This window comes from Acanthopagrus latus, chromosome 7, assembly GCF_904848185.1.
Source record: "Acanthopagrus latus isolate v.2019 chromosome 7, fAcaLat1.1, whole genome shotgun sequence".
NCBI lineage: Eukaryota > Metazoa > Chordata > Actinopteri > Spariformes > Sparidae > Acanthopagrus > Acanthopagrus latus.
The window spans coordinates 16,776,308-16,803,084 of record NC_051045.1 but is presented as its reverse complement, the minus strand read 5'-3'; the positions used below and the strand labels follow the sequence as shown (position 1 = coordinate 16,803,084).

Sequence of the window (26,777 nt, the reverse complement as noted above, 5' to 3'; positions counted from 1 at the left end):
ACAGTTTACCCTGCCCCTGGAGATCCACAGGAGAGATGACCTTACATACAACACTGGGACAACCTGAAACTGCATATTGGTATATTGCAGTGTGTAGTCTGTAGATTGAATGTGTTCAGTCATGGCAGCTATGGATACAGGGAGTTTTTTTTTTCTTCCTGCAACACATGACCAGTAGTCATGTGTTCGTAATGACCCACCGTCCCGTCACATGCACAAATTTAATCAAGGACACAGTTTGACTCGTTGCAACCAACAAAATGAATCAATATGATTTAGGAATGCAGCCGCCTACAGAAACAACCTCTCTAATCAATTTGCTGGAGTTAAGCTCATATGACGGAGAGGTTAGTTTTCCTTTCTGGTCATGTTCTTCTGTACTCTTCACTCAGCCCAAGCCCTCGGTTACCCAGAAATAGTTTAGTTTCAGAGCTGAAATTGAAGTGCAGAGATGTTAATTACACTGTATTCAAGAAACTGTCTTCTCCAAGAATGTCTACCATTAAAAAGGGGGCTACTGTTCATTTGTTGTGACAAATTTGATTAGTAACGATTGTCATGATGTTAATGTGTACTTACATACAGACCATATCTTACAACCATATCTAACTATCCAAACATCACGCCAGATCCAGATGTTTAATCCCTGCATTTAACTTTGTGTTTAACTTTAATGTCCTTGAATTAGATATCATAAATATGTTGTATTATATTGTCATCTGTGGATATGGAAAATTTCCCACTGAATTATTCTACCTGTGAATTGAGTGTTTACATGTAAAACAAATCATGAACTCTAAATAAACTATTGTCATCATTAGCAGGTGGAAAAGTTTAAAATGAGTTAATGTGAGGGGGTGGGAGACTTTGTATTTGACAGTTCACACAAATTACACATAAAAACCAAACATATGATTAAATTCACATTTTATCCTTTCTTTTTGTTATTTTTAAAAAATGCACCTATTATTACTTATTACTGTGTCATCAAGGTATAAATCCATTGTTTTTACTGCGCTTGTAACGTCATTATCAACCTTATATGTTCTCTTTATTTATTCAAGGTCAGTTCACGTGTTATTTCGATTCTAAGTTTTACCCTGAAAGCTCTGACTAATGATACCTATTTATATACCAATCCATCTGTCGCCTTATTATATTTTCTCTCTTAATTATTTAAAATCTTATTTCTTGCGTTTCGTAAACATATTTATTAGTATTTATATTTATTACACATTTATAGTTGATTGTATGCGCTGCTGTTCGAGTTACCTCAAAATCTTGTAGATTACATTACAAGTAAATCTACAATCTACATCTACTTAAGTCAATTAAAATACAAATAAATGGCTAATTGTGGGATAATAATGCACACATCCATCTTTAAATGAAGTTCCGGCTGGCTGATGTTACATGGTAGTATTGCTCAACCTATCTAAACAGGCTTTGACATCTAATTATGCAGCTCTTCTGTTTGGCACCGCCTTTTTCCGCATTTGAACCAATCACAACAGCAGAGGCAGACCGGAACACAGCGGCAGCCAATCACAGCGTCTCCTCTCTGCATAGAGCATTACGACCAGCAGGCACAATTCTCCCCATCGTTACTTTGTATCATGTTGGATAAGGAGTTGCAGCGCGAATAACTGCTGGTAAATACGAAGGTTACTTTGAAAAAAATTGCGTTATTTGCTTTATTTGTCGTGTTTTCGCTGCTGCTCGGGGGAAATAGTGGCAGCACTGAGGGGCGCTCCGTGTTTTGAAAGCCCGAAATAGTCGCTGTCAGGACTACTGTTTTGTTGATGTCATCCGCGGCAGAGAGAGAGCTCTAGCGACCTTCAATTTCTAGGCGAGCACGGGATAAACAAAGACTCGTTCCGGGGTGTTTTTTGTTTTGCTTTCTTTGCCAGTGACACCGGCGACGAGGATGGGACTGCTGCTGCCCTGTATCCTGCTGTTATGTGTCTCCACTTTTTCAGCCGGGTTGGATTTCCAGCAGGGCTCCAAAGCCTCCGGACAGTCGGTGTTCGTGAGGCAGTCGTACGTTAAAGAGAAAGCGGCGAAGATCGTCAAGAGGTCTCTGCCCGCATGGCTGTCTCCATCAGCCGGCCACAGGATACAACGGAGGAGCGTACCGGAGGGCGACTCCTGCAAAGCCCTGCAAGGATATGACACCAAGTTAGCAGACAACACCCACCGTGTAAGTTAACCAACTGAGCTCCGGTTACTGTCTGTCTTCCTCCCCTTCTTCTTCACACGTCCGACGGTTTAAATGAGCCGAGAGGGGAAGATGCGCAGGTGCTAAGCAGGTGCACGGAGAGGCCTAATCAGCTATTCAGCGTACCGACGAACCGAGCTCCTGATGGGCTTGTTTTCCACTCAACTGTCACGTTAAGCCTTAAAGCCCGAGGTTACAGTTAAACAGAGGATTTTGCTCTGTAGATTTATTTTTGCTCTTCTGTAAAAGAGCATGTCTCATCATTAAAAATCCCCTTCTGAGTCTAAGTTCTGGTTTTTCCTACACCAGAAAGCCATTAAAGGCCTCCTTTCCTTTTTCTGTGCCTTCATTTTTTCTTCTTCTTTTGTATCTGCTGCAGTGATATTCAGTGTAGTGAAACAGCTACAACGCCTATTTCCCTCATGCTGTAAGACCTACGTAGGCGTCCCTGGAGCTCAGCGTTTTGCCTCTCAAATGCTCCACTAATGGCACTGACCTATATTTGATTCTTTCTCAAGGATGCAGCTCTATTCTGTGTTTGAGGATCCCACTTGTCTCTGCCTCACAGCCAGTCAGCCCGCCTGAATGTTGACAGGGAAAATTGGCCCAGGGGGAATCCATGTGACCGACTGTGTGGTAGTTATTTTGTAATTAAAAAGCTGTGTTTGTGTGGCAGGGAGAGGCTACAGTATTTTTTGTTTTTACTCGCATTTAAATCCTGGAGAGGAGACAAAGGCTACATTTGGCCTCAGCAGATGTGTAATGGTATTTACAGGTTGGGCACAGATGAATTCATGCAGTCAAAGCAACCATGCAGTTGTCTCCTCTAAACAAACGTGAGGCTGACCTCAGCAGAGCCCTGTGCTGCTTGTTTGCCTAGCTCCTAAGCGACATGTGATCAACTTTGCATTGCAGTATTTGAATCCTTGGCTTCGGTAATCTAAAGTCTACAGAATTCTTGGAGGCTCAGCTACGTTTCTCCCCTCGAGGTTACTGCTGCAGGTCCCACCGGTACTGAAGCTGCTTACAGCATGAGCCTCAAACACTCAGTCTGAATGCTCATGTAGTTAAAGAAGAACGGGCAGGGACACTGAATGGTTTTCAAGGATTCAAGATATTCTATCTATTAACAATGAAAGTAAAAGTATTTTTTGTGCTAAACTTTCTTAGAGGTGCAATATGTACTTTTGGGGAATATGTTTTAATCAGAACAATTGTTGACTGATCTTTTAAATGCCTCAACAAACTTAATAAACAAACTGTTTGTTTTCATGACTGAATAAACAAACTGACCTTAAAGGACAACACAATTTCATACTGTTTCACTTTGTTTATAGGTGGCGGACCCTGCCTCCTTTTTAGCTTCAAACAGTGTTCTGGGGACCTTATTTTCCTCTGATAACAGCTTGTTTATTCAGCTGTGGAAAATACAAATATATCTGAGTTCATGTTACTACCTCATTCATGTGGTAAATAATACAATTATTACTCTGAATTTCTTCTCCCAAACTACTTAGTGCCCCTGTAACATGCACAACAATTCACTAGAATGAAAAGCTGAGTCTTGACCTCAGTTTTAATGTGTTACTCAGCAGTTGTATTCAGAAGTCTGTGCTGAGAGGGCTTGGCTTGGAGTCTGGTGCTTCCTGAAATGCTTGTCCGCCCTGATAAGTGGTGCTTCACTTTTATGCTTCGTCACACAGAGAGGGGGAAGCACAGTTCCAGTCAAAGCAAAAATTCAGTGTAAGGTCAACTATTTTAGTCACACAAGCCCCCAAAAATCTGTCAAGTGTGACTAAACATTTTCATTACTCCTGCAGACCAGTTTAAAAAAATTTATACAGATATTTCTGAAATTACAATTTCGTGCTTTGTGTTGTGATTTAATTAAAGAAAACACTATTTGCGACCTTTAATCCTGTTTGCAATAATAACATAATTTGCTAAAATGTTAAGATAAAATGTAAATTGTTATTGGGTGTACTTAAATTGTATGCCAGTGCTCCTGAATGAAAAAAAGTAAGCCGCACCAGCCATTGTAAAAAGCTAGTCTGGAGCCCTGAGTCCAGTCTGGAGGCTAAAGTGCACAGACGTTTTGACTGCTATTTATAATTTAAAGACTGTTTAGTTCATTGAGATTTGTTTGTCAGACTGAAAGAGCTGTTCTTTTAACATTCACCATCAATTGTTAACAATGATTTCTAATATGTCTATGTTTGATTTTGTTCTTTTTCTCAGTACACCTTCAACGACCTGAGTGGGTCGGTGTCACTGGCCTGGGTTGGAGATGGCACTGGGGTGAGTCGAATATTTTCCATTTTCACCTAACATGTTTTTGATGCCGTGTTATGCTGCCGTGACATGAGTGGGACGAACATGGTTGGATTATCAGTGAACTGTAGGAAACTAACAGACTGGGCAGCCTGCAAAGAGCCTTGTAGAGTACACAAGTTCCCTTACATCAGGGTCTCATCCGCATCAATAAATTATCTGTGCTCCACTTTCCCCAAGCTGAACCTTCTTTCTTGGCAGGTCATCCTGGCTTTGACGACTTTTCAGGTGCCCTTCTTCATGATAAGACTTGGGCAGTCTAAACTCTACCGAAGGTATGTCTCATGATCTCATCTGTTTGAACTTACCATTTTGTTTTTCGTAGATAAATTCTTAATTTTTTCGCTGCATCTATTTATCTGCTAGTGAGAACTACGGGAAGTCATTTCAGGATGTGACCAACCTCATCAACAACACCTTTATCAGATCAGAATTTGGCATCGCTATCGGCCCAGAGAACTCTGGCAAAGTAAGTCACTTCCGCATTTACTTGATTTTGTTCTGTGGCGCCACAGTGACATGTGCCTAATCCACGATCTTATCTTGTGTTGTTTCATCAGTCTGATGTTTTGTTTTTTTTTTTTTAACTCTTATAGGTGATCCTGACAGGGGAAGTTTCTGGAGGTCATGGGTCTCGTATCTTTGTCTCTGATGACTTTGGAAAGAGTTTCTCCCACCAGGACCTGCCCTTCATCCCCCTCATGCAGATTATGTACAACCCTGAAAACTCCAACGTGTTGCTCGTCCTCAGCAACAATGTAAGTGGTGAATCTTACAGAGATATGTTTTGTTTGGATGTAGGTCAGCCGGTCTATATGAACTTGAAAGCTCCAGTGTGTGTGTGTGTGTGAGTCATTCATTTGTACGCACAACTTTTGAATGGCCTGTTGTAAAACCCTAAAGCAAAGTGCACCACCTCACCTCCTTATGCCAGGACGACAGCTTTTGGTCAATCTTGTGACCTTGTGTTTGCACAGTGTATATTCATTAACCTGGCTCTGGTAAAAAAAAAAAACTGTGGCGTCACAGCTGTTGAACTCTGAATTTGTCATTGAATAAACTATTTTTTTCTCTCCTCAGAATGAACTGTGGCTGTCTGAAGATTTTGGCAGCAACTGGAAAAAGCTCCATGACATGGTGTGCCTGGTGAAATGGTAAGATAAAATACAAAGTGATGATATCAGCAGCACCCTTTGTCAGGTGCTCAGTGAACAAACAGTAATGTTATTCAATACACCCAAGTGTCTGCATCTCATAGGAATTGTTTCTGTCCGGTGAGATGGGGGAAGAGTGAAAGAACCCCATTTTTATTTGTTTGGCATGTAGCAACGATTTCAATAAGTGATGTGATATCTGTTAGTAGTAGTAGCAGTATTTTCTCAAGTTTTGTTCCTCCAACAAGCAACTTATTACTGGTGGTGGGTGACAGTGGAATATTTTTTACTTAAATGGTGATCAAAGAAAAGTATATTTAACTGCGTTAAGACTATGTTTTGACTTCATCAAACTTGTAAGATTTGTAATAAGGCTGATATACCAGAACATGATCATAGTTCTTCTCTTCTGACTTTTATTGGTGCTGTATCTTTTTAAAATAGGCAGTAAAACTGCTTCCCAGCCAGTGACTGTTCAACCTGCCTGTTGCAGCCAAACCCTTGCAGCAGTGTTTGTTGTTTTTAGAGGCACTTCCTGGTACAAATCACCTAGTAACCTTGGCGGCTTTGAACATCTTTTTAGTTTCGATTTTCAGGCTGTGTTTTCAAGGTCACTGCGAGTGTGAGAGAAGTACAAAACAGTCTTCCTAAAACAAAACCTTGCATTATTATTATCCCAAAGACGCTGATCCAAACAGGCTCCAGGAAAATGGGTCATTTGCAACTGGAGCAGGAGCTTTGCGAAGTCAAAACACTGCAATGAAAGTACATATTTAAGGAGGGCATGGCTGTATGCTAGTTGTATTTGATAAGCATGCCATGTGATGCTCTCTTATGCAACACAGTAAAACCTATTATGAGAAAAGACTGAGAATGCACGAAGAATTCTGTTTGAGACCTAATTTCTTCCTTCAGATGTAAGCACAGCAAGACCTGCCACATCTCACATTAACAAAAGCAGTCTGCATCCATTTTGCTTCTCTGTGTTCAAATTTGTGTGTCAGCTTCTCTGAAATTCTTGGTACTTTCTATTCTTATTTTAGGGGAAGGAAAAATGCCATCTTTTTCACAGCCAGCCTCAATGGATCTTGCAGTAAGTGATACCCCTTTTAAGCAAAACCTGAAAATGTAAAGTTTGCATAAACAGCTCAAACTCAGAACTACCTTATCAATTTAATTTATGGCCTCTGATAACTGAGACCATGAACAGACCATGACAATAACATGATACTCGCCAACTGAAGAACAGTGTTTATACTGTTTATTGCACTTCCATTTCTAAGCCTGTTTTTTTCCCCAGGTGATCGGGGAATGCTGGAACTGAGGAGGACGACAGACTTTGGTAAAACCATCAAGACAGTCGCTAGTAAGATATACTCCTTTGGCCTGGGTGGACGCTTCCTCTTTGCCTCTGTAATGACAGGCAAGGTCAGTATACAGTTTGTACACATCACCAGCAGTTACAGAAATTAATCAGTCAACCAGATGCAAAATATTGTTTGTTTAGACCCTTTTAGTAAGTAAGAACAAGTATCAGTCCACTCAGATTGAAAGGCAATATATTATGTCGAGATTAAATATTTTTTTTGTAATACTTATTTATTTAGTAAGTAGTGTTAGTATTATCTGTGAGTTGTTTTAAAGGGAATATTTGAGTTCCACCCACCAGTAAAGCTGCTTTAAAAAACAACTCCACCAGTTTTACTTTTTAAAAAAAAAAAAAGAAAAGAAAAAATCCAACCTAAAATCTGTCACAGTTAAGTCAAGTTGTCAAAAAAAAAGTCGAGTGAATCCACCTGATTTCTGACAGTTAAGGGCTGGAAACCAAGGGAGGCACTGGCACTTTTATGATTAGTCACTACAAACAGGATCACACCCTACTCAAACCTTGACTTAAATCTTCTGCTAACTGAACAACAGACAGTTTGGCCAGAGGCTTTTTATTCAAACAACTGCGTCATTTTTACACTCTACTTTAGAAAAACCAGGGAAATAGCAAAATACTGATTTTTTTGATACATTCACTGTCTATCAGACATCAGGTTATAGAAGAATTAGACTGAGAAAGCAATAAACGTAAAGTGTTTCCAGAGGTCAGGCCTCAGTGTACAGGAACACAACTTTATAACTTAATTTACTAATCTTGGTGAAACTGGCCATATTTCCTGTTTTTCTCAAGCTTTGAGGAGTGATTGATCATGTTAAAAGTGACCAATTAGTGCCTCCCCCTACCTTAGGTTTGATAGCAGAGTTACTTTTGAGAGCATGCATGCCCTCCATGTCAGCTACTGTTAATTAACATTATTTGCTCATGTGCGTGCTTTACCATGTCTAGGATGTATATCCGTAATCTGACTCCATAATCAGGCTTTGGGGTCAGGTCTATAATTTGCACAGCTTAGTTTTCTCATTGTTCCCTGTGTGTCCTCCTGTCCCTCTCCTTCTCTGCAGGGCACTCTGAGGATGATCCATGTGTCAGTTGACCATGGTCAGACGTGGAACATGGCCCAGCTGCCCCCTGTCGGCCATGAGCAGTTTTACTCCATCCTGGCAGCTAATGATGAAATGGTCTTCATGCATGTGGACGAGCCTGGAGGTCAGTCCGCACTCATACTGTAAAGATGAGCAGTAACAATTTTAGGGCGCAGTGCAAAATAAAAAGTGGTCATGAAATAAACTCTGTAAATGCAATCCTTAGTGTAATTTTCTTTTCAGTATGTGTCAACCAGTTTGTGTTTTTTTTTTCATACAGATTCAGGATTTGGCACCATTTATGTATCAGATGACCGCGGCACTGTGTACTCCAAGTCACTGGAGCGCCACCTTTACACCACCACAGGAGGCGAGACAGACTTCACTAACGTCACCTCCCTGCGAGGAGTTTTCATCACCAGCATCCTGGCTGAAGGTAGTGCTATTCATAAGCCTGTGCTTTGATAAAGGAACAGCAACACATGCCTGTACTCAAATTTCCCTCAAACACACGCATGTATGACTTCTCCATTACATACCGCAGGGAGCGCTTTGGGTAAATATTTAATTAGCTGTTCAGTGTTAGATGTGCTGTGTGTCTGACACGGCTGGCTGACACTTCACCAGAAATACCTCACCAGCTAAATCTGAACTCCATCATGATTGCTCCCGTCTTTTTCCTTTTTATTTTTGTCTCATCTTTCTTACATGTCTAATGGTTTGCTTGCTTATTTTGTAACTGTGGGTTAACTGAATTAAAGCTTCATTTGCACACATTATTTTTGAATAGCAGTATCAGCAAAACTCGAGACTGCAATGAAAATGTTGTTTCCTGGTCTTCCAGATAGCTCAGTGCAGACTGTGGTGTCCTTCGACCAGGGAGGGGAATGGGTTCCCTTGCGGAAACCTGCAGATAGCAAGTGTGATGCTACAGCCAAAGACCCAGACAAGGTAAACAGAGGGAACTGGTGTATATGGAGAAGAATCAATGATAGAAATTTGACCAGTCATAAAGAAAACTGTGTACCTTTTAAAGTTAAAGGGTACAGATAGTATTCTGCTGTAAGATATATGGTGAACTGAGAGTTGATCATTTAGATTTCAGTGCCAAGAAAGTCCTTAGCTAGTATTTGTCATTTTTCATGTGGCTTTTTGTTTGTACTCAGATACCACATGCTGCTTTTGCCAGAGACTCTTCTTTTGTTATCATAAACGAAAAAGAAAAGCAGCAAATTCTCACATTTAAGAGGCTGTAACCAAAAGATATTCTATATCTTTGCTTGAAAACTGACTTAAATGATTAATCAATCATCAAAATAGTTGACAATTTATTTTGATCTTATCAATTAATTGTCTAATCATTGCAAGTCTACTGCTTGTTTGTGTCCACAGTGCAGTCTCCACATCCACGCAGCCTACAGTACTGCTATGAGGCTGAACGTCCCCATGCTGCCTATGACTGAACCAAATGCTGTGGGTCTCATCTTAGCTCATGGTAAGTCACACTTCAGAGCTTTCAATGTTTGGATAATCATATGTTATTCAATTGGATAAACTATTGATAAACCTTTCCATGTTTCTCCTCAGGGAGTGTTGGGGATGCAATCTCAGTGATGAGGCCTGATGTCTATGTGTCTGATGATGGAGGGTACACCTGGATAAAGGCCCTCGATGGTCCCCATCACTATGCTATCTTGGACTCTGGAGGGCTGCTGGTGGCTGTGGAGCACAGCCCCACGCAACCTATCAACCAGATCAAGTGAGTCACACTTAAGGCGTACAAAGAAGTTTGGGTTGGACCTATGCTCACTGATGCTTGGAGAAATCTGCCTACTTATACTCTGAATTAATTATAAGCTCACTGTAATTTAGGGTTGGGTAGGTTTGCCTGTCTGGTCTGGTGTATGTGCTTGAACCGGTTTGATTCTATGTAAACTGGCATTTGTCAGCTACAGGTGGAGAGGAACTAGTTAGCAGAAGTGCCAGGATAGCTGATGAACTCAGAGTATGATGGTGGTGCTGTGGACAATTACTTGTGATGTGAGAGTTGTACACAAGGCTGCTATGCGACTCCCACCGATGTCCACAAGAGACAACTCTCACCAGTAACAAGTTGGTGCAGGCTGTGTTATCTAAATGCTACACTTGAGTATGAAGCCTTATTTTGGTTGAGTCCAATATGCCCTATTAAGATCACTGTATGACACTGTTAATATAAACTAGACACTTCCTCTTGTCCTTTACAAATTATAAATCCCTTGAGGCCTCCATTTTCTGACTAGGCTGGTATTGTGAGATATTTGCAGGTTTCCCCTACTCATACTTTAAATGCAACTACTGCTATCTTGAGAAATATCTTTGAAAACTAAAAAAACTAAAACTGTCACAGTTGTCTATTCTCTTGTTTGCGGGCTTACGTTTTGTTCCACTGAAAACAGGATGATACAATTTGTAGTAAAACTTGGTATAACCAGTCCAGTCCTGTATTTTGCTCACCATCAAACCAGTTTGAAAATCAGCCCAACCCTACTGTAATTGTCATTGCGGGAAATGTTAAATATTGTATAGATAATTTCAGACTTATACCTTCTTTACATTGCAGCAGGCTAATAGTGCAGCTATAAAACTTCATGTGTTGTTTCTTTACTTTAATCAAATCAGTTTTACTTATATAGCCCAAAATCATACTGCCTCAGTGGTATTTTAATTGTGTAATGCTAAGGTCTGTATACTTTTCAATGTCTCGACAGATTTTCTACTGATGAAGGACAGTGCTGGGGTGTGTACAACTTCACTCAAGACCCGATCTACTTCACTGGGCTGGCATCAGAGCCGGGAGCTCGCTCCATGAATGTCAGCATCTGGGGCTACAGAGACTCCCTCCTCAGCCAGTACTGGATCTCCATCACCATCGATTTCAGGGACCTTCTCACCAGAGACTGTGAGAGACTTGATAAGTTTAACAATCTGTCCAATTTTGCCATTTGTTAGAGATTGTATGTGAACAGAGTCCAATATGTGGATGTATACAGGTGATGACAAGGACTATGTGCAGTGGTTGGCCCACTCTGATGACATCAGTGACCCCAATGACGGGTGCATGCTAGGCTACAAAGAGAAGTTCCTTCGTCTCAGGAAAGACTCTGTTTGCTGGAATGGGAGAGATTATGTGGTCAACACCCAGCCAACCCCGTGTCCCTGCACCCTGGATGACTTCCTGTGGTAAGACATTTGCTGTGCACCTAATCATACAAAGTTTAATCTTTGTATTTGTATTGATCTACTCAAGTAGAGGCATAAACGTTGCTCATTTAAATGTGATTGACTTCTCTTCCAGTGTAGCTTGAACTAAATGGATGCCCTTTAAAACATAAAATGAAATACTTTAACGAGGAACCAACATTAAACTGGTGTTGAATAGCAGGGTAAAAGTTTTTCAGACTAAACGCAGGTTACTTCTTCCTTGCTCGCTCACCTTCCCGGCATCTTCTGGCTCTTTGCAGCGACTTTGGCTACTACCGTCAGGAGAACAGTTCAGAGTGTGTGGAGCAGCCGGACCTAAAAGGCCAGGTGCTGGAGTTCTGTCTGCACGGCAAAGAGGAGCAACTGCAGACCAGTGGGTAAGTCTGGTAGTCCAACACTATTGGACACTTTGTGTAACTGTTGTTGGTTCAATATTGGTTTATTACTCGACAACAATTTTTATTAATGTAATATCCCATTAAGAAGCAGCGTCCTTCTTCACAAGATGTAAGAGGTAGGACAAAAGTAAATGAAGTTAAGATGATTGTTTATTATAGCAGGTGATATGTGCTGATTAAGGAAGGAAGGAGTTGTGAGTAAGCATGTGTGAGAGAAGTGAATGTCATGATGTTATGGTAAATAAACTACAGGCCAAAGCATGCAAAGAAAAGTCTGCCGGACTGAACTTTTGCTAGAGATTCATTCTGCTTGACAACTGTCTTGATTTATTGCATTGTGTTTCAGACTCTTGCCTGAATAGACGTCATAATTTCTGTATTTCCAACATTAAAACAGATGCTATGTATATAAAAGTGCAAAAGACATTTTGCTCCATCACCATTTGATGAAAGTGACAGGGCCTTCAGTTTTCGTTGGAGGAGAGAAGTGATGTGAATGAGGAAGTATTTGTCATGCAGAGGAAGCAGATGAGGGTGAGAGTGAATCTCATGGTTCCAATGAGGAAGAGTGAATGCTGACCAAAAATGCAAAGGTTCATCATGCCTGTCTCTCTGCTTGCATTCTGATTTTTAATAGAAAATGAATAATTCTTACACAGATAGTTCTGTAAATCCAGTTAAACAACATTTGTGCAGCAGGTAGGGTCGGCTCTCAGATGTATCTTTTATAGATACATGTACGGTATGTGCCTCGTTGACTGCGATCAGTAAGATAAGATGACATTCACTGATAGTGGTGGCATGCTTATACGATGGGTCCAATCAGTTTAGCTGGCAGATTCACGAGGGACTAGCTTGTGACATCAGTTCGTAAAAACTTCTGAAAAACTCTCCTCATTCAGTAGGTTGTTGTAGAGCGAGCTAAAAAGGCTTTTGAAGCAGTCACCAACTTTCACTGACCCTAACCCTTAAAAAACACATATATATTATGTTTTTATAAATATGTATTATCAATTTGTGCTCTTTCAAAGATTGTGTAATGAAGGGATGGTCGACTTCTTACAATGACAACTAAACAATTCAGTTATTTTTTTATTAATGAAGATTTATTTGTTTCCCCGACACAAAAAGGGGAATGAATAACAAAAAATAAAAGTTGACAATGGGTTTCGGCCAAAATGTTATTTTAAAACTCAGTATTGCCTCAGAAACTGGGTGTAATAATCAGTCGTCCCTTTCTGATGATAAATTAATGTATTACAACTAAGAAGTATTTTGTAATAAGTTAAATGAGCCAATGATTTTACTTTCAGAGCCAAAAAATATGTTTTTTCTTGCTAAGATTTTAATTTGAGATTAAATAAGAAAAGCCCACTTATCCCATATTACATTGTTTAATTTTTTTTAGACAATTTAAGCAAAATGAATCTAATCTGATTATCAATGAGCACTGTGTGCAAATATCCAGCTAACCATCATTCATGGTTTATTTTGTTCTTGATCTACAGCTATAGGAAAATCCCTGGAGATAAATGTGAGGGAGGAGAGATGCCTGAGCGTAAAGAGATTGACCTCAGTAAGAGGTGTGTGAGTGACCTGGTGGGCCCGTCACTTCTGGTCAGTACTGCTGCATACTAAAACTTAATATTTACGCTGTATGTTTGGCTGCTGTATATCTGTTTCTTTTCTTGTGTCCTCAATATTTGGTCTGCTGTTATTTTTACAGATAGACAATCGCTCCTCCAAATCTGTTCCCATTGTGATAACAGTCATCGTCGTCATGCTGCTGAGCATTGCAGCGGGAGTCGTCTTTGTTAAGAAATATGTCTGTGGTGGCAGGTTAGTGTATCTCTACACACACACACACACACACGTACAGTTACCAAAACTTCCTCTTTGACTGTCCGCCATCGAGTTTTTTTCACATGATCTTTAGTGACCTGACAGACATTTTAATGTGTCCTACAGGTTCTTGGTTCACAGGTACTCAGTGCTGCAGCAGCATGTTGAGGACAATGCTGTGGAGGGGGTCGACGACCCGCTGGAGACCAACCACACTCAGAATGGAAAGATCGAGTTTCATGATGACTCAGATGAGGTACAGTGGATTACTTTTCCTCCCTCTTACAGAGGCTAAGATAGAAACACGGGTACCAGCTCGTAAAACTGGTTCCTTGTGGAGTAGAGTATGGTGTCATGTAGAAATTCAAGTGGCCACACCTTCGACAAGCTCTTATGTAGGTCAAGTCACTGTGAAATGGAAAAGAAAGGATGGACCGATAAATAATCCGTGACACACCTTGTAGCTGAAAACAAATAACCTGTATCGGTGAAACATTGTTGTTAAGAACGGCAGGGGATAGTTCCTGTTAAATCTGCATATCCATGTCATGGGCCTTATTTCTTGTTGTTTAAAAACATACTGGCAATTTAAAAAAAGCATCAGAAGTTGATGTCCACTCAAATAAAAAGATTTGAAAACATACATTACACATTACAGTCAATGCAAATGCCATTTATTAACTTAGTAAAAAAGTACCCTATATGATTAAGCCATACTGTCCAGTTGGCACACCCACTGTACAGGCCCATACAAAAGGGTAAAAAGGAAACAGAAGATGATAAAGTCAACTATATCAAAGACATATTAGCTGATTTTCACTGTCTTAACAAACACAGTTGATAAGAATCCCTTAAAAGTGTGCTTTTTAAATAATAATTGTGACCACTGGTTTCAGCTTTTCAGCGCTACCTGGTGGACAAACTATGTAATGAAACTGTTTATAAATGACCTGAAACAAGTCTTTGTCCTTTCACTGCTGCAAAGTCTTTTTACTTGCGAGCTGAGCTGATGTATACACGATACGAAAATATATGTAATAAGCTATTATTTTCTTGTCAGAATCAAGACTCCTTAGAGGACACACTGTTGCTCAACAGCGTTCAATCCAATGTTTTGTCCTTGTGCTGTTGATCATGTTTCCAGAAGTGAAGGAATGAAGGAATGTCCAACACTAATCGGTCAAATTTAAGACTCAAGGTTGTCCCGAAAAATTCAATCCAATAGTCCTTAAATAGAATAATTGGAAACCATAAATCATGAACAAACTGCACAGTGCTGGTACAGAAAAGGTCACTGAACCAGCAAAACATTCATGTTAATGTTAATATCTATCTAGCTGTGGGATCAAAATCTGAGTGTAGATCTGTTTTTTTTAAAAGGTTCGATATATTGATTGTGTAGCTTTAAACACAAGGTATCAAAAAATACCCTTTATTTCATCAAGTACGTCCTTTTTGGACAAAGAGACCTGAGAAGTGAGGTAGTGATACTTCTGACAACCTTATTAAGATAATCTGGGCATTGCATCTGTTTTGTTTTAGTTTTTCTTTATATTATTGTTACAAAATTAGGATGTTAACAAGAGTTCCCCTTCAACTAGGTCACTTTAGTTATCGAGGTAGGTGTGTAAACACCACCAGTGTCTTTGTTTGCTCACCTGTGTCCCCTCTAACTGTTTCTTCTTGTCTTGTATTTACACAGGACCTTCTTGAATAGCAGGCACAACAGGTTTCCAGCCTGCCCGATGGCCGGCCGCTCTTCCTGTTACTGTTTTGTCTCCAGCTGAATCTTCCTGTCACCTTCTCGTATGAACTCTGGCCTCAGCTACCAGACGGAGAGTCTATGCTTATCTGCTGTCATCTTTAATGAATGTACGGAGGCGTCCTGGGACTGATGTCACTGCTGAGGAGAGCTATGTGTGGGAGGTCTGTTAGTGTTGTGCTCCAGTTATTGATTCTGTTGATTGAGTTTGAATCTAATTTATTGTAGGGACAAAGAACTGATGCAGTCATGTGAACTGCTGACAGAGTAATGGAAGCAAAGCTCGTTGTATAAATTCACCACCACTGCTTTACGGGTCCCGTCTCTCCTGTCGTCCTGGGAGCGCTCCTGGAAATACTTCTCACTTCTGTTGAAGCTTGGTGTCCTTTTTCTCATGCACTTGTACATAAACCTGTTTTATTTTGTCTTTTTTCGATGTGGTATCAATTCGGTTGGTGTTTAAAAGATTACTGTTTGAAATAACTCCCAAACCACAAGTCTCTGTCCCTACTTTTAATAAAGTATTTGTCGGTCAATAAGTGTCCCCAACGGATGGCCAAGAGTATGTAAATTATAGATATTTTTTATTTGTAAATCCCCTGTTGTAGTCTGTATTTGGAATACAAGCCTGCATACTTTTGATACTCCAGAGTAATAAGACACAAGTGGAAAACACCATTTGCGTTAGGTTCATAGCAATAACATGTTAAGATTCAGTATCTCGTCCTTGCATGTGAAGTAATTCCACTGGCACGATGTCTCTGATGTATCCAGTAACTCCGTTTGATGAATGAAGATGTCATCGATGTATAGGACAGCAGATTGTGTCTGTTTCAAGACAGGATTTGCGCAGAAATTAATGTGTGCAGATCAAACTGCCTAAAGCACAAAGTCCTTTGTATGCTTAGAGTTTGTGGTTAAATATTTTTTCCTAAATGTTACCTAACAGTTAACGTGATAAGACTGTAATCATCACTGTAGTCAAGTCATGTTTATAATCATTTGAGCCGTTTTTGTACTTAACAAATCTTTGATGACAAATTGCGGTTCAAATATGTTCAGAAATGACAGAAATAATTATAGTTTGATAGTAAATATCTAAAGATATTTTTTACATCCATGATATGATTTGGCGACAGAAGCACAGGAGCAAAGCTAGAAAAAAGAACAATTCAGTTATGTAAATGTTGTATAGCAAAAACTACACTGTAGCCTGGTATAAGAGTTAACAGACATGGTCCTTCAAGCTGCAACACTGTGTGAGACTGTTTCTTTTATGTTTCTGGTGTGTGCATCTGAGGTGGAGCAGACTCTCTAAAATAACAGGTCTTTTATTGTGAACTGCTATATTTTTCTTTATAATCAACCTCATATTACTGATTTTATGGCTCTCAACAACACACCGCGTCTTACAGGGTTTTTCTTAATTTTTTTGCACATTTATTTGTCTGTCTCGTGTTAAACATATTGCTTTCATATAAGTTGTATTTATTTGTGACTAGCAGGTTCAGAGTGCAGTAAATTGGATGTGGTTAAACAAGTGCCTGGTGTGACGATATGATGTGAGGCCCCTCCCAATGTGTGGCCAGCGTCTATTTACTGATTATTTATATCAAGTGCAGCCAGTTTCATCCAGTATGTTGCACTTTTTAGGCAGGATGAGTCTTTGAGCAGTGAGGTGTCTGTTTCATAGGAGCTCCCATTGAACTGCATGTTACCTTTGAGTCATATTTAAATGCACAGAGCTTTGTGAAGGAAATAACCTGGTTATCACTCCTTTATGTCCTGGTATGAGATAAAAACTTTGAAGAGAGTAAACCGAAATGAAAAACAAAAACACAGATTGAATACAAGGTTACTATGTAGCTACTTTACACTGGGAGACACTTGTTGAGTTCTTATTTAATGATGGTTTATGCATTAAGTGAAGGTTACACATTTTTCTTACAGTTAAAAACTGCTGTATAAATTAATAAGTCATTGTGATGGTTCTGTAAATATACAAGGTTACATCTTTGTATCTGCTATGTTTCTCTCTTCTGTATATTTGAGGCAATTTTCTTTGGGTTTGCCAATAAATTCATATGTTCCTCTTATTTCTGTCACCTGATTCTTATTTCTTACAAATAGTAAAGTAGAAAAATAACACAAGATGAGAGAATGGAGCCCTGAGACAAAAACAAAACCAGAATTGCAAAATACCTTGCAGTGGCTGACAGACATAGTTAAAGTGAAACTCTTGCCAAAATGCAACCTTGGCTTTTTTATGAATGCATATGAGTCAAACCTTTGTGTAGAAGCATAAGAATGTGCCCACTTATTGTATTTTCATATTATTTCTCGCGCAGTAGTGTAGGTAGGATTTTAATGTTGTAGTTGGTAGATGTGGAGCTAATTTTTAATAGGACTGCAATGTATAATTATTTTCATAACATATTTTGTGCTCATAAATCTCTGCATTAATTCAGTTTTGTAAAAAAAATATTTAAAAATCTACATATTGTAAGAAATGCGGTCACAACTACCCAGAGCCCAATTTGTATACACCGTTTAATAGTTTAATTTATAACAAGGCATCATATAGTTCTTTACATGGTTAGTCCTCAGATTCTATACAAAAAGTTTCCCTCTGCATCAAAGAAGTCTTTTCCGACTTGCACGACAGGAGACGGCTTCTCCATTTCCATAAACTCCTCCAGTTCTTCTTCGGTCATCACTCGTCCATCCCAGCTCTCCTCATCCTCTCTGTTCTCCTCTGTGGGGTTTGTGTTAGTGCTGCTGTCCTCTTCTGTGCATTCTGTGTCCGGGGAAACTTTCCCCACACCGGCTCTGACCTGGCTGGGCAGAACAGAAAGTGGGGCAGGACTCTTAGCCAGGGGTGCTGCTGAGCCTTCACCTCGCAGCATCAGAGTCCGCTCAGCCACAGGTACCACAGCTCCTTCTCCTCCTCCAGGTGGGAGTGCAGCTGGTGTGTGCTGTCCAGGCAGTTTCAGCCCGCTGCCAGCACCTGAGGGCAGCACCTGCTGGCGGAGTCCAGCCATCACTTTAGAGTCCTGCTTGGCTTTTTTCTCAGGAGGGGGGTGGAACTTGCTCCTGAGGACTCTCCGGATGACATCAGGGGTGACAGAGAAGCCCTCAGCCAGACGCTCCACCGTCCACTCATCTGGTTGCTCTTGCTTCAGATATCTGAAAGTAACAGTTCATATCAAGTCCCTGACAGTGCAGTTACATCGAACGCAGAAAAGATGTCTCTTGGGAGAGCTCCTCACCTGATCTGCTCCATAGCATCCCAGGTGAGCTTCCTCTGTGGGGCTCCTGATGGGGTCATGTGCCTTCTCAGTATATGATACTTCACAGTCCTCTGCTTCTTTCTCTCTTCACTGAAAAGCACAAGAGTGGGGGACTGTAAATCACACTATAATTTACACTGTAATTATGTGATTACTCCTGCTAACACTTACTCAACCAGGGCCTGGACTTTGTCTTCTACATCATCCAGTTCATCATCAGACATGTCATCTCTGTCTGACACTCTGCCCCTGGGCTCATGGCTGCGTCCCGCCCATGCCTTGCTGGCACCTCTGCTTGCAAATCGAAAGCTGTTAACAGGAACCGAGGGGAGCACTGACCGAGCACCGAGCCTGCAGAGGAGGGAGAGGAGCTGGAGAGGTCGAGCCATGCTCACCGACGGCGTGTCCTCCCTTTTTCAGCCGAGAGCATTAGCTTTTTTTGCCAAAGAGGAAGTCAGCCACGAATTTCACTGACACGTTTGGTCGTCAAACTCACAACAGAGAAGCGACTTTCACCAGTAACCTCAACAGTCGCCTCAAAGCACTTTGAAAACTTGAAAAAATCGTGGTCGTGGATGGACGCACTTCCGCAAACATCCCCTTTTACAGCATTAGTGGGGAGCGCGGTGCTGCCACCTAGCGACGCGGAGGTGCAACTATCAAATTAACATGAACTGAACAACTGCGTTCACTTGTAACATGAAGCACATTCACTTCATGATTAAACTTCTGTTTCACGATTCGCTTCTAAATAATGTGATGAATAGATACATAAATGTACGAATATATCCCAAAGGATCTGCCTCAGGGGACAGAACGTGTATCTCAATGGCGACATCTGCCGGCCAACACGGGAACTGCACCCTACCCCGTCCCCGCTTATTCATGTGTCACGCAGCTGCGCACCTCCTCCCGGGCTCCGTTGTCTCATTTGCGCCATTTTGTCCGCTCACTTTGTTGATTGGGCTTTAGCGAGCTGTACTGGAGCCAATCAGAGGGAAACCGGACAGCGGAGATACGGTAAGGGAGACCCGATTGAAGGCATTGGTAGTTGTCAGCACGGATTGGTTTGCTACGGACCAACCAAATTACTAACCCTGCTAAATGCAAAAAAATCGAATGGCAGTTTGACTCCGACCGCTTCGTCCCGGGCTGGTTAGGCTGCAAATAACTTCTTGTTCGCTATGTTGGCTCCTGTGTGGAAACATGATATATGGTGGGCGACAAGCCCGAGCTAACTCTAGCTAGTTAGCTTAAATATCGAATCTCAAACAAAGGGAGGGTTGATAATAGCAAGGTCCAGTCTCTCTGTAAACGCTGTCCCGCAAATCATCATCAGTTATGATAAACAACAACCTACATAAAGGCTCACCTAATCATTTTACCTCTTAACTAACCTCAGTTTATGCTTTCTGGCATTTACCACGCTTTATACGCTAGCTAACAGTTAGCTAAAACCGACGGTAGCCCTGCTAGCTCTCACCAAAACAGCCCGTTAAACGTCGTAGCAGCTGCCCTTACATTATTTTGTCAAGCGTGGGATACATGTATCACCTCTTAATTTCAGACACATGTAATTCAGATATATAAATATATAAGCGCGATGAGTTGGAGTTAAAAAGGCCGCTAATGTTTCCATATTTAAATAATGTCGTGCTAACGTTAACAGTGGGCGAGGTTCAGACAGGACTGTAAACTTGTTTGTCTTTCTGGTTGCACACGTATGTTGTGGGTTTCATCTAAAATAAGAGCTAATAGATATAAATATACGTGAGATAATAATGTGTATGTGTCTTTTGTTTCAAGAGAGGACCGTGATAATAACAAGCTATGGAGCAGTACACCACTGCCACCACTACGACGGGGGAGCAGATAGTAGTGCAGACTACCAATGGACAGATCCAACAGCAGGTGAGCTCAGAATTCACCCAGGTACATTTGGTTTTAATAAAAATGTTTGTTATACCGTCATCGTAAGATAACAGGTACCCAGCATTAAAGCCTCCCAGTGGATTCCATATCCAATCCATTGTCCTGATAATAAGCTGCCTGAGACTCTGTTGTCCTGCCTTGCCTGCAGACGCAGGGCACAGTGACGGCTGTGCAGCTGCAGACAGAGGCGCCAGTGGTGACGGCCTCAGGCCAGCAGGTTCAGACACTCCAGGTAGTGGTGTCACCGCCGGCCTGTGTCAGTGTCATGACAGTGTTACAGCCTGCGAGTTTGCATGCTCCGACTCTGCTGTAGGGCTGTTTTCCATGACCCATTTCAGTGGTGTTTGGTTCATCCTCTCTCCCCCAGCATGTCTTACAGCTGCCTGAACTGCATGTTCCTCAGCACAGTGTGTCGTGTGTCCACCTCAGGTTCCTGCTTATGCTCTCATATGACTGTCAACAGACTTCTGTTTTGAGTTGTGTTCGTCTCCTGCTTTCAAAAGCAAGTCTTGTAAGTCAGACAGTGTTCTTCCTGATGAAGATGAAGTTAGCAGAAAGAACTGGCTTCGAACAGCATGAATCCATAGTCACTGGTTGCTGTCACTTCTCATCGTCTAGCTGTTATTGTTGTCTTCTTGCGAAATGTCAGTGAGTTTTCTTCCTCTTGCATTTTTTCCTTCGGTACAACTGCTGCCACATGCTATCAGTCGTCCAATGTGGTCGTGTGTGATTCTTTTATGGATGCAAGTTGGACCACATTAATTTGATGGTCACTTGTTCTTTTAAGAAGCTCAAGTTGTCATAAACTAATCTCTGAAGCAGTATTCCATTACATACAAAACCACTGAATGCAGAGGTTTTGTATATTTGAGGATATACTGTAAATGGGCTACAGTTTGGATTCACAGTGGAACTGAATGGTTTCAATATTGTACATCCCAGAAGAGAAAGAACGACGGCAAATCATCAAACACATCTATCCATAATGTGGTATCATGGATGTTCCTGGTTTGATATCATTTGCTTGCGATCCTGTGCGTCACACATGAGGGTTACTGAGCTTACGTGCACTGGCAGTGCTCTTATAACGTTCTGTATCTCTCTGTAGGTCCAGGGACAGCCTCTGATGGTCCAGGTGAGCGGTGGGCAGCTCATCACATCATCGGGGCAACCCATAATGGTGCAGGCCATGTCAGGGGGTCAGGGTCAAACCATAATGCAGGTGCCTGTATCTGGAGCCCAGGGACTACAGCAGGTAAGGGATGAGGATCAGTTACTAGATTTATATCTGTATTCAAATTATACCACATTATCCTGTGCCAGGACACAGTGTTCTCTGTGTAATAGTATTGTTAGATTGTTGGTTCAATTTAGTACGAGAAGCACATTGTGACTGTGGAAACAAGATTACTTTGACAATCGATTAATCCTTTATCATATTTCAAACATAAGTATGCAACATTTGCAGTATCCAGCGTCTAAACTTTAATATTTGATGCTTCTTTGTCATCTATGATAGTAAATTAAGAGTGTTTGGATTTTGACTGTTAGGCGGTCATAAGGTATCTGGAGACATCACTTGGGGTGCTAAGTAGTTAACTGTGTCTGTTAACAAATGCCTCTTACATGTTTGTTCCTGTAACATTGAATTGATTTAGAATTTGCAGCACAGGCAGAATTGTTTTTTTTTTTTTTTTTAAAGTTTCTCTTATTTGAAGTGCCCAAAAGATGTTATATACGTGTAGATGTTCGAGATCAGAGATGCAGAGAAATGTAAATGAAACCATTCTGTGATGTTCTGAACTTACCATTTGATTGAAAAGTGGACTGATGGCAAACTGTGTCCTGGGTCCATGTGTAGATCCAGCTGGTGCAGCCAGGTCAGATCCAGCTGCAGGGCGGTCAGACTCTCCAGCTCCAGGGTCAGCAGGGTCAGCCCCAGCAGATCATCATCCAGCAGCCGCAGACGGCCATCACAGCTGGACAGAATCAGGTGTGTAATTCTGACCAGTTGAGTGGCCATTTGACCAGTTTATTACTGATGTGATTACTGAGTGTCCTCTCTCCTCTCTTGTTGTCACAAAGGGGCAGCAGATCAGCGTGCAGGGCCAGCAGGTGGCACAGACGGCTGACGGCCAGACCATCGTCTACCAGCCTGTCAATGCAGATGGCACTGTCCTGCAGCAGGGTAAACTCAGTTTTCTCCTATCTCTTGTGTTTGCCTTCTGCTTTGTAGACTTTCTAAACAAGAGCACTGTGGAGTTGTCTTTTGGAATAAGAACTGTGATGATAATGTGTTTGCAGGAATGATCACAATTCCAGCTGCCAGCTTGGCAGGTGCCCAGATTGTACAGGCAGGGGGTGCCAACACCAACACTACCAACAGCGGCCAAGGCACTGTGACCGTCACCCTGCCCGTCTCTGGTAACATGGTCAATGCAGGTGGAATGGTCATGGTAAGACCCTGTGCAGAGGTACCCATTGTCTTTTTACCCTTTTTTTTTTAAAGAAAATCTAGACTCACACAAGGGTTTGTGTTGTGGTGGAGGAGCATTTAAGAGCACCATATGTATGTAGTTAATCACTTTAAATTTTGTGCTAATTACATTTGCCATTGTTATACTGTAGAATAGAAGAAATCGTACTGTGATGACGAATGATGAGGAAGGAATCTGGTTATGCTTAGAACTTTTGTCTCAGTTGGACAATTTGATCAAAAAGCTGAGCAAAAAAATAGCCATGAAACTTCTCAAGCAACATTATTAGACCATTTATGCTTTGGTCTAGTGTCAGTTCAGTTGGTTGAACCATGATGTGAACATAACTGTATTTATTTTACACCCGTTGTCCACCCACACTGGTGTTTTCACTAATCTTGCAGAGTAGACCTTTTCTTAAGACTGTATGGGTGTTTACAGATGTTTGATTGACATCTCCTTCACGTCTACTGTGCTTGTTAGGATGGGAAAACTTGAACCTTTTATTAACGTTATTAATTCAGGCTCCTTCCCAGCATTACTCCACCCAGATTAAACAAGTAGAAATGTCTGTTCAACTTGAATGGCTGAAAACACCTGTGTGGGTGTGCTAACATGAGCCTGTAAAGGTGAAAGCTGTATTGTGATGCAGTATTGTACATCAGTTTTGAAAAAAGGCCCAAAGGTAGATGCAATAATGACTTAACTATTTGCACAGTAACTGCTCGTTTGTGTCAGTATGTTGATACTTTCCCTGCCTGCGATTCAAAGCACCATATCGCTCTCTGTGTCTCTCCCTCTATAAGATGGTGCCTGGAGGTGGTGCAGTTCCAGCCATGCAGCGTATCCCCCTGCCAGGGGCCGAGATGCTTGAGGAGGAACCTCTGTACGTCAATGCAAAACAATATCATCGCATCCTGAAGCGAAGACAGGCCCGGGCCAAGCTGGAGGCTGAGGGCAAGATCCCCAAAGAAAGGAGGGTAAGCCTGTGTTTCCAACCCTTATTATAAAGAGTCATTTAATTTAAGGACTAAATCAAAAAATCCCTCATAAATGCTTTACAAACTGCACAGTTTAGTGCTGTTGAGCTATGTACCGATGTAATCTCACAAGGAGATTACCTTTCAACCAGTACTGGCACAGAGGTGGCACAGTGTATTTAAAGTGTGAAACTGGCAATCATCCAATGCATCCACACTCTCTCTCTCTCTCTCTCTCTCTCTCTCTCTCTCTCTCTCTCTCTCTCTCTCTCTCTCTCTCTCTCTCTCTCTCTCTCTCTCTCTCTCTCTCTCTCTCTCTCTCTCTCTCTCTCTCTCTGGCAGAAATATCTACACGAGTCTCGCCACCGTCATGCTATGCAGCGTAAGCGAGGAGATGGAGGACGTTTCTTTTCACCCAAGGACAAGGAGGAAATGGCCTTGGCCCTGGCACAGGTAGGAAGCTATGTGTAGTAAGCGTCACCTTCATCATCACTCAGTAGGGCTGGGCAGTGTATTGATATTGTATTGTTATTGTAATATGAGTCTGTTTATCATCAATTTGGATCAACATATTAGGTATAAGAGTTGTCTCTTCCTGGTTTTAATGGCTGCGGTAAAGTGATGCAGTTTTACTCCATTAGACGTTATATCCACATTACTGATGATTGTTTTCAAAAATCTCAATAAAACATGATTAAGTATCAGGAGTCATCCCTACAATATATCAAAGATATCAATATTATGGTAAATGTTTTTGTCATATTTGCTTTTGTTGGCCAGTCCTAGGATTTATGAAGTGCTTTGATGAGATACCAAAACATAGAAATATTTATGTTATGTTTTGTCATTTAGCCATTTGCCAATGTTGCAAGACTATTTTTAGGTCAAATTGTGCAGCCCTGTCATTTAGTCATTAAAACTAATTCAGTAATTGTTGCACCTCTAATAATGGTCTTTTCTCCTCCTCTGTTGCAGCAACAGCAGGAGGCAGCTCAGGCAGCAGCAGATGAGACGGTGGCTCAGATGATCCGAGTTTCGTAGCACCGTTGCCAGCAATCATCACTTCTGCCTGTGAACTTTACCCTGCCTGAGACTCTTCATCCTAATTAAACCATCTGCAGCACCTTCTCCTCTCACTCCCTCCTGCCCCACCATCACACACCCCAGACCACAGCACTGCCACTGGGTTTCTTCTGTTATCTCTCCACTCCTTCAAGGGTCTTCCAGGGAGCTGGCCATGTCGACTGCTCCTGTCTTCTTTTAAAATGGAGGATGCTTCCACGTTCATCTTAACTGGTCAAGCACTTAGGACCAGTGTTCTATTTTTTGTAAGGATTTGGACAATAATGAGACATGAAGTTATGGATTGCCAGGGCTAGTTCAACAGAGGAAATGACTGTAGTGAGGTCATTCTCGGTCTCACCCTGGGCTGTTAAAAAGATGAGAATTTGTCGCTCGTGGTTCCTTGTTGCTTTGAATATTTTTTGTAAATGGTACAGATTTTTTTTCAGAGACACTCAAGCGTTGATGCTACACTTGTGTCCTTTATCTTTTATGTGATGGCCCGTATTTTGACATTTGGTTTATTTCAACCCCTATACTGTGGGGGGATGGACTCAGCATAATACATTCAATCTGTGTCCACTGAGCAAAAACTGTGTGTGATACAAATGTGAAGATATTGTACAGAAATTCTTTTCATCCCCAGTGTTATTCGGACATGCTTACTAATTTACCCAATTCTGTGGATGCATTTTATACAATTTTGTGGTTAGAAATAGTGTTTGTATGAAAAAATGACTTGGTGTTGCAACATATTTCATATTCTATCCATGTAGTTACTTCTTCATTGGTGAGTCCACCTTAAGTGTTTTGGTTGTTTTTCAGTGTAGATAGATTTTTTTACCCATCAGATGCAATTCTGAAATGATATTATTATTTTGCTAATAAAAAAAAGGTTGGACATCATATTCATCAAATCTATGTCTATTAAATTTTATTATGTGACTCGAGGTTATTTGTCCTTTGTTCATTTGCATTTTCGGTCAATTTAAACTCCTCTTTCCATCAAGTCAGGATATCCCATGAAGGGTATCCATTGATATAAAGGAGACCTGTTATGCATTTTGGTTTTTGTTTCCTTTCCCTCAGTGTTTATATATGTTTTTGTGCATGTAAAAGGTCTTGAGATATTTGCATAATATTGCATAGCAACTAGTGCTGGGTCAAATGTGTGCGAGCTGACCAGTCAGAGCAGACTAGGTATTTGGGTTGGGGGACCTTACAGAGACAAGAGCTAAAACAGCATTTGAGACAGAGGGGGAATACAGCAGTGGAGTATAACAAAACCGATGCATTTATTTAGTATTAAGTCTATATTGTAAACTTATTCTAGTAGTAACCCAAAATAAAACTATGAAAGTAAAAATGAACATAATTTGTCCCCATTAATTAAAAGAAGAAAAAAACCCTGATATTTTATGCTCAAAATCTTCATGATCTAAAGTATGCCAAAAATATACAATACACACAATATATACTATCAACATATAGTGGAATATAAGTATGAAGTTGCCTGAAATGGAAATATATCACTACCTTAAAATTGTTCAGGGGTACATGCTACCTTTGAGTACATGTAATGTCACTGTTTTATAGCAATATTTTAGATAAATCAA

General features: G+C 41.0%; 3 protein-coding genes and 1 long non-coding RNA gene across 13 annotated transcripts; 2 read left to right on the top strand and 2 right to left on the bottom strand.

The window, feature by feature from the left end:
* Positions 1 to 189: 189 nt before the first annotated feature.
* On the bottom strand, positions 190 to 3,539 carry LOC119022231. The gene is made up of 2 exons (XR_005075863.1): positions 2,198 to 3,539; positions 190 to 432 (listed from the first exon to the last, which is right to left on the bottom strand). It is a non-coding gene; the product is annotated as an uncharacterized LOC119022231 (long non-coding RNA).
* On the top strand, positions 1,563 to 17,516 carry sort1b (sortilin 1b). The gene is made up of 20 exons (XM_037102847.1): positions 1,563 to 2,200; positions 4,457 to 4,516; positions 4,751 to 4,824; positions 4,916 to 5,018; positions 5,146 to 5,307; positions 5,630 to 5,703; positions 6,747 to 6,796; positions 7,004 to 7,131; positions 8,155 to 8,299; positions 8,456 to 8,611; positions 9,020 to 9,126; positions 9,568 to 9,670; positions 9,763 to 9,934; positions 10,926 to 11,116; positions 11,208 to 11,397; positions 11,679 to 11,795; positions 13,325 to 13,433; positions 13,543 to 13,655; positions 13,785 to 13,914; positions 15,361 to 17,516. The coding sequence occupies exons 1-20, from the start codon at positions 1,928 to 1,930 to the stop codon at positions 15,373 to 15,375; spliced, it is 2,472 nt and encodes an 823-aa protein (XP_036958742.1). The 5' UTR covers positions 1,563 to 1,927; the 3' UTR covers positions 15,376 to 17,516.
* A 435-nt stretch (positions 17,517 to 17,951) lies between these two features.
* ngrn (neugrin, neurite outgrowth associated) lies at positions 17,952 to 19,320 on the bottom strand. Its single transcript, XM_037102859.1, has 3 exons — positions 18,882 to 19,320; positions 18,690 to 18,800; positions 17,952 to 18,606 (listed from the first exon to the last, which is right to left on the bottom strand). The coding sequence occupies exons 1-3, from the start codon at positions 19,097 to 19,099 to the stop codon at positions 18,024 to 18,026; spliced, it is 912 nt and encodes a 303-aa protein (XP_036958754.1). The 5' UTR covers positions 19,100 to 19,320; the 3' UTR covers positions 17,952 to 18,023.
* A 241-nt stretch (positions 19,321 to 19,561) lies between these two features.
* On the top strand, positions 19,562 to 26,111 carry nfyal (nuclear transcription factor Y, alpha, like). 10 transcript variants are annotated; one of them, XM_037102853.1, is made up of 10 exons: positions 19,562 to 19,730; positions 20,517 to 20,621; positions 20,791 to 20,874; positions 21,751 to 21,897; positions 22,504 to 22,635; positions 22,728 to 22,830; positions 22,947 to 23,098; positions 23,926 to 24,099; positions 24,442 to 24,552; positions 25,075 to 26,111. In XM_037102853.1, the coding sequence occupies exons 2-10, from the start codon at positions 20,541 to 20,543 to the stop codon at positions 25,138 to 25,140; spliced, it is 1,050 nt and encodes a 349-aa protein (XP_036958748.1). In that variant the 5' UTR covers positions 19,562 to 19,730; positions 20,517 to 20,540; the 3' UTR covers positions 25,141 to 26,111. The 10 variants fall into 10 exon arrangements, with proteins under 10 accessions (XP_036958748.1, XP_036958746.1, XP_036958743.1 ...); XM_037102851.1 differs by having other exon boundaries at positions 19,564 to 19,730; positions 22,947 to 23,116; XM_037102848.1 differs by having other exon boundaries at positions 19,564 to 19,730; positions 20,791 to 20,877; positions 22,947 to 23,116.
* Positions 26,112 to 26,777: the final 666 nt, after the last annotated feature.

Excerpts from the sequence above, each read along its gene's own strand:
- sort1b (XM_037102847.1), top strand. The coding sequence starts at position 1,928 with ATGGGACTGCTGCTGCCCTGTATCCTGCTGTTATGTGTCTCCACTTTT. Across the intron at positions 9,935-10,925 it reads CAACCTATCAACCAGATCAA|ATTTTCTACTGATGAAGGAC; the intron begins GTGAGTCACACT and ends ATGTCTCGACAG. Across the intron at positions 11,117-11,207 it reads GGACCTTCTCACCAGAGACT|GTGATGACAAGGACTATGTG; the intron begins GTGAGAGACTTG and ends GGATGTATACAG.
- ngrn (XM_037102859.1), bottom strand. The coding sequence starts at position 19,099 with ATGGCTCGACCTCTCCAGCTCCTCTCCCTCCTCTGCAGGCTCGGTGCT. Across the intron at positions 18,801-18,881 it reads AAAGTCCAGGCCCTGGTTGA|TGAAGAGAGAAAGAAGCAGA; the intron begins GTAAGTGTTAGC and ends TGTGCTTTTCAG. Across the intron at positions 18,607-18,689 it reads GATGCTATGGAGCAGATCAG|ATATCTGAAGCAAGAGCAAC; the intron begins GTGAGGAGCTCT and ends TGTTACTTTCAG.
- nfyal (XM_037102848.1), top strand. The coding sequence starts at position 20,541 with ATGGAGCAGTACACCACTGCCACCACTACGACGGGGGAGCAGATAGTA. Across the intron at positions 22,636-22,727 it reads TCACAGCTGGACAGAATCAG|GGGCAGCAGATCAGCGTGCA; the intron begins GTGTGTAATTCT and ends GTTGTCACAAAG. Across the intron at positions 24,553-25,074 it reads TGGCCTTGGCCCTGGCACAG|CAACAGCAGGAGGCAGCTCA; the intron begins GTAGGAAGCTAT and ends CCTCTGTTGCAG.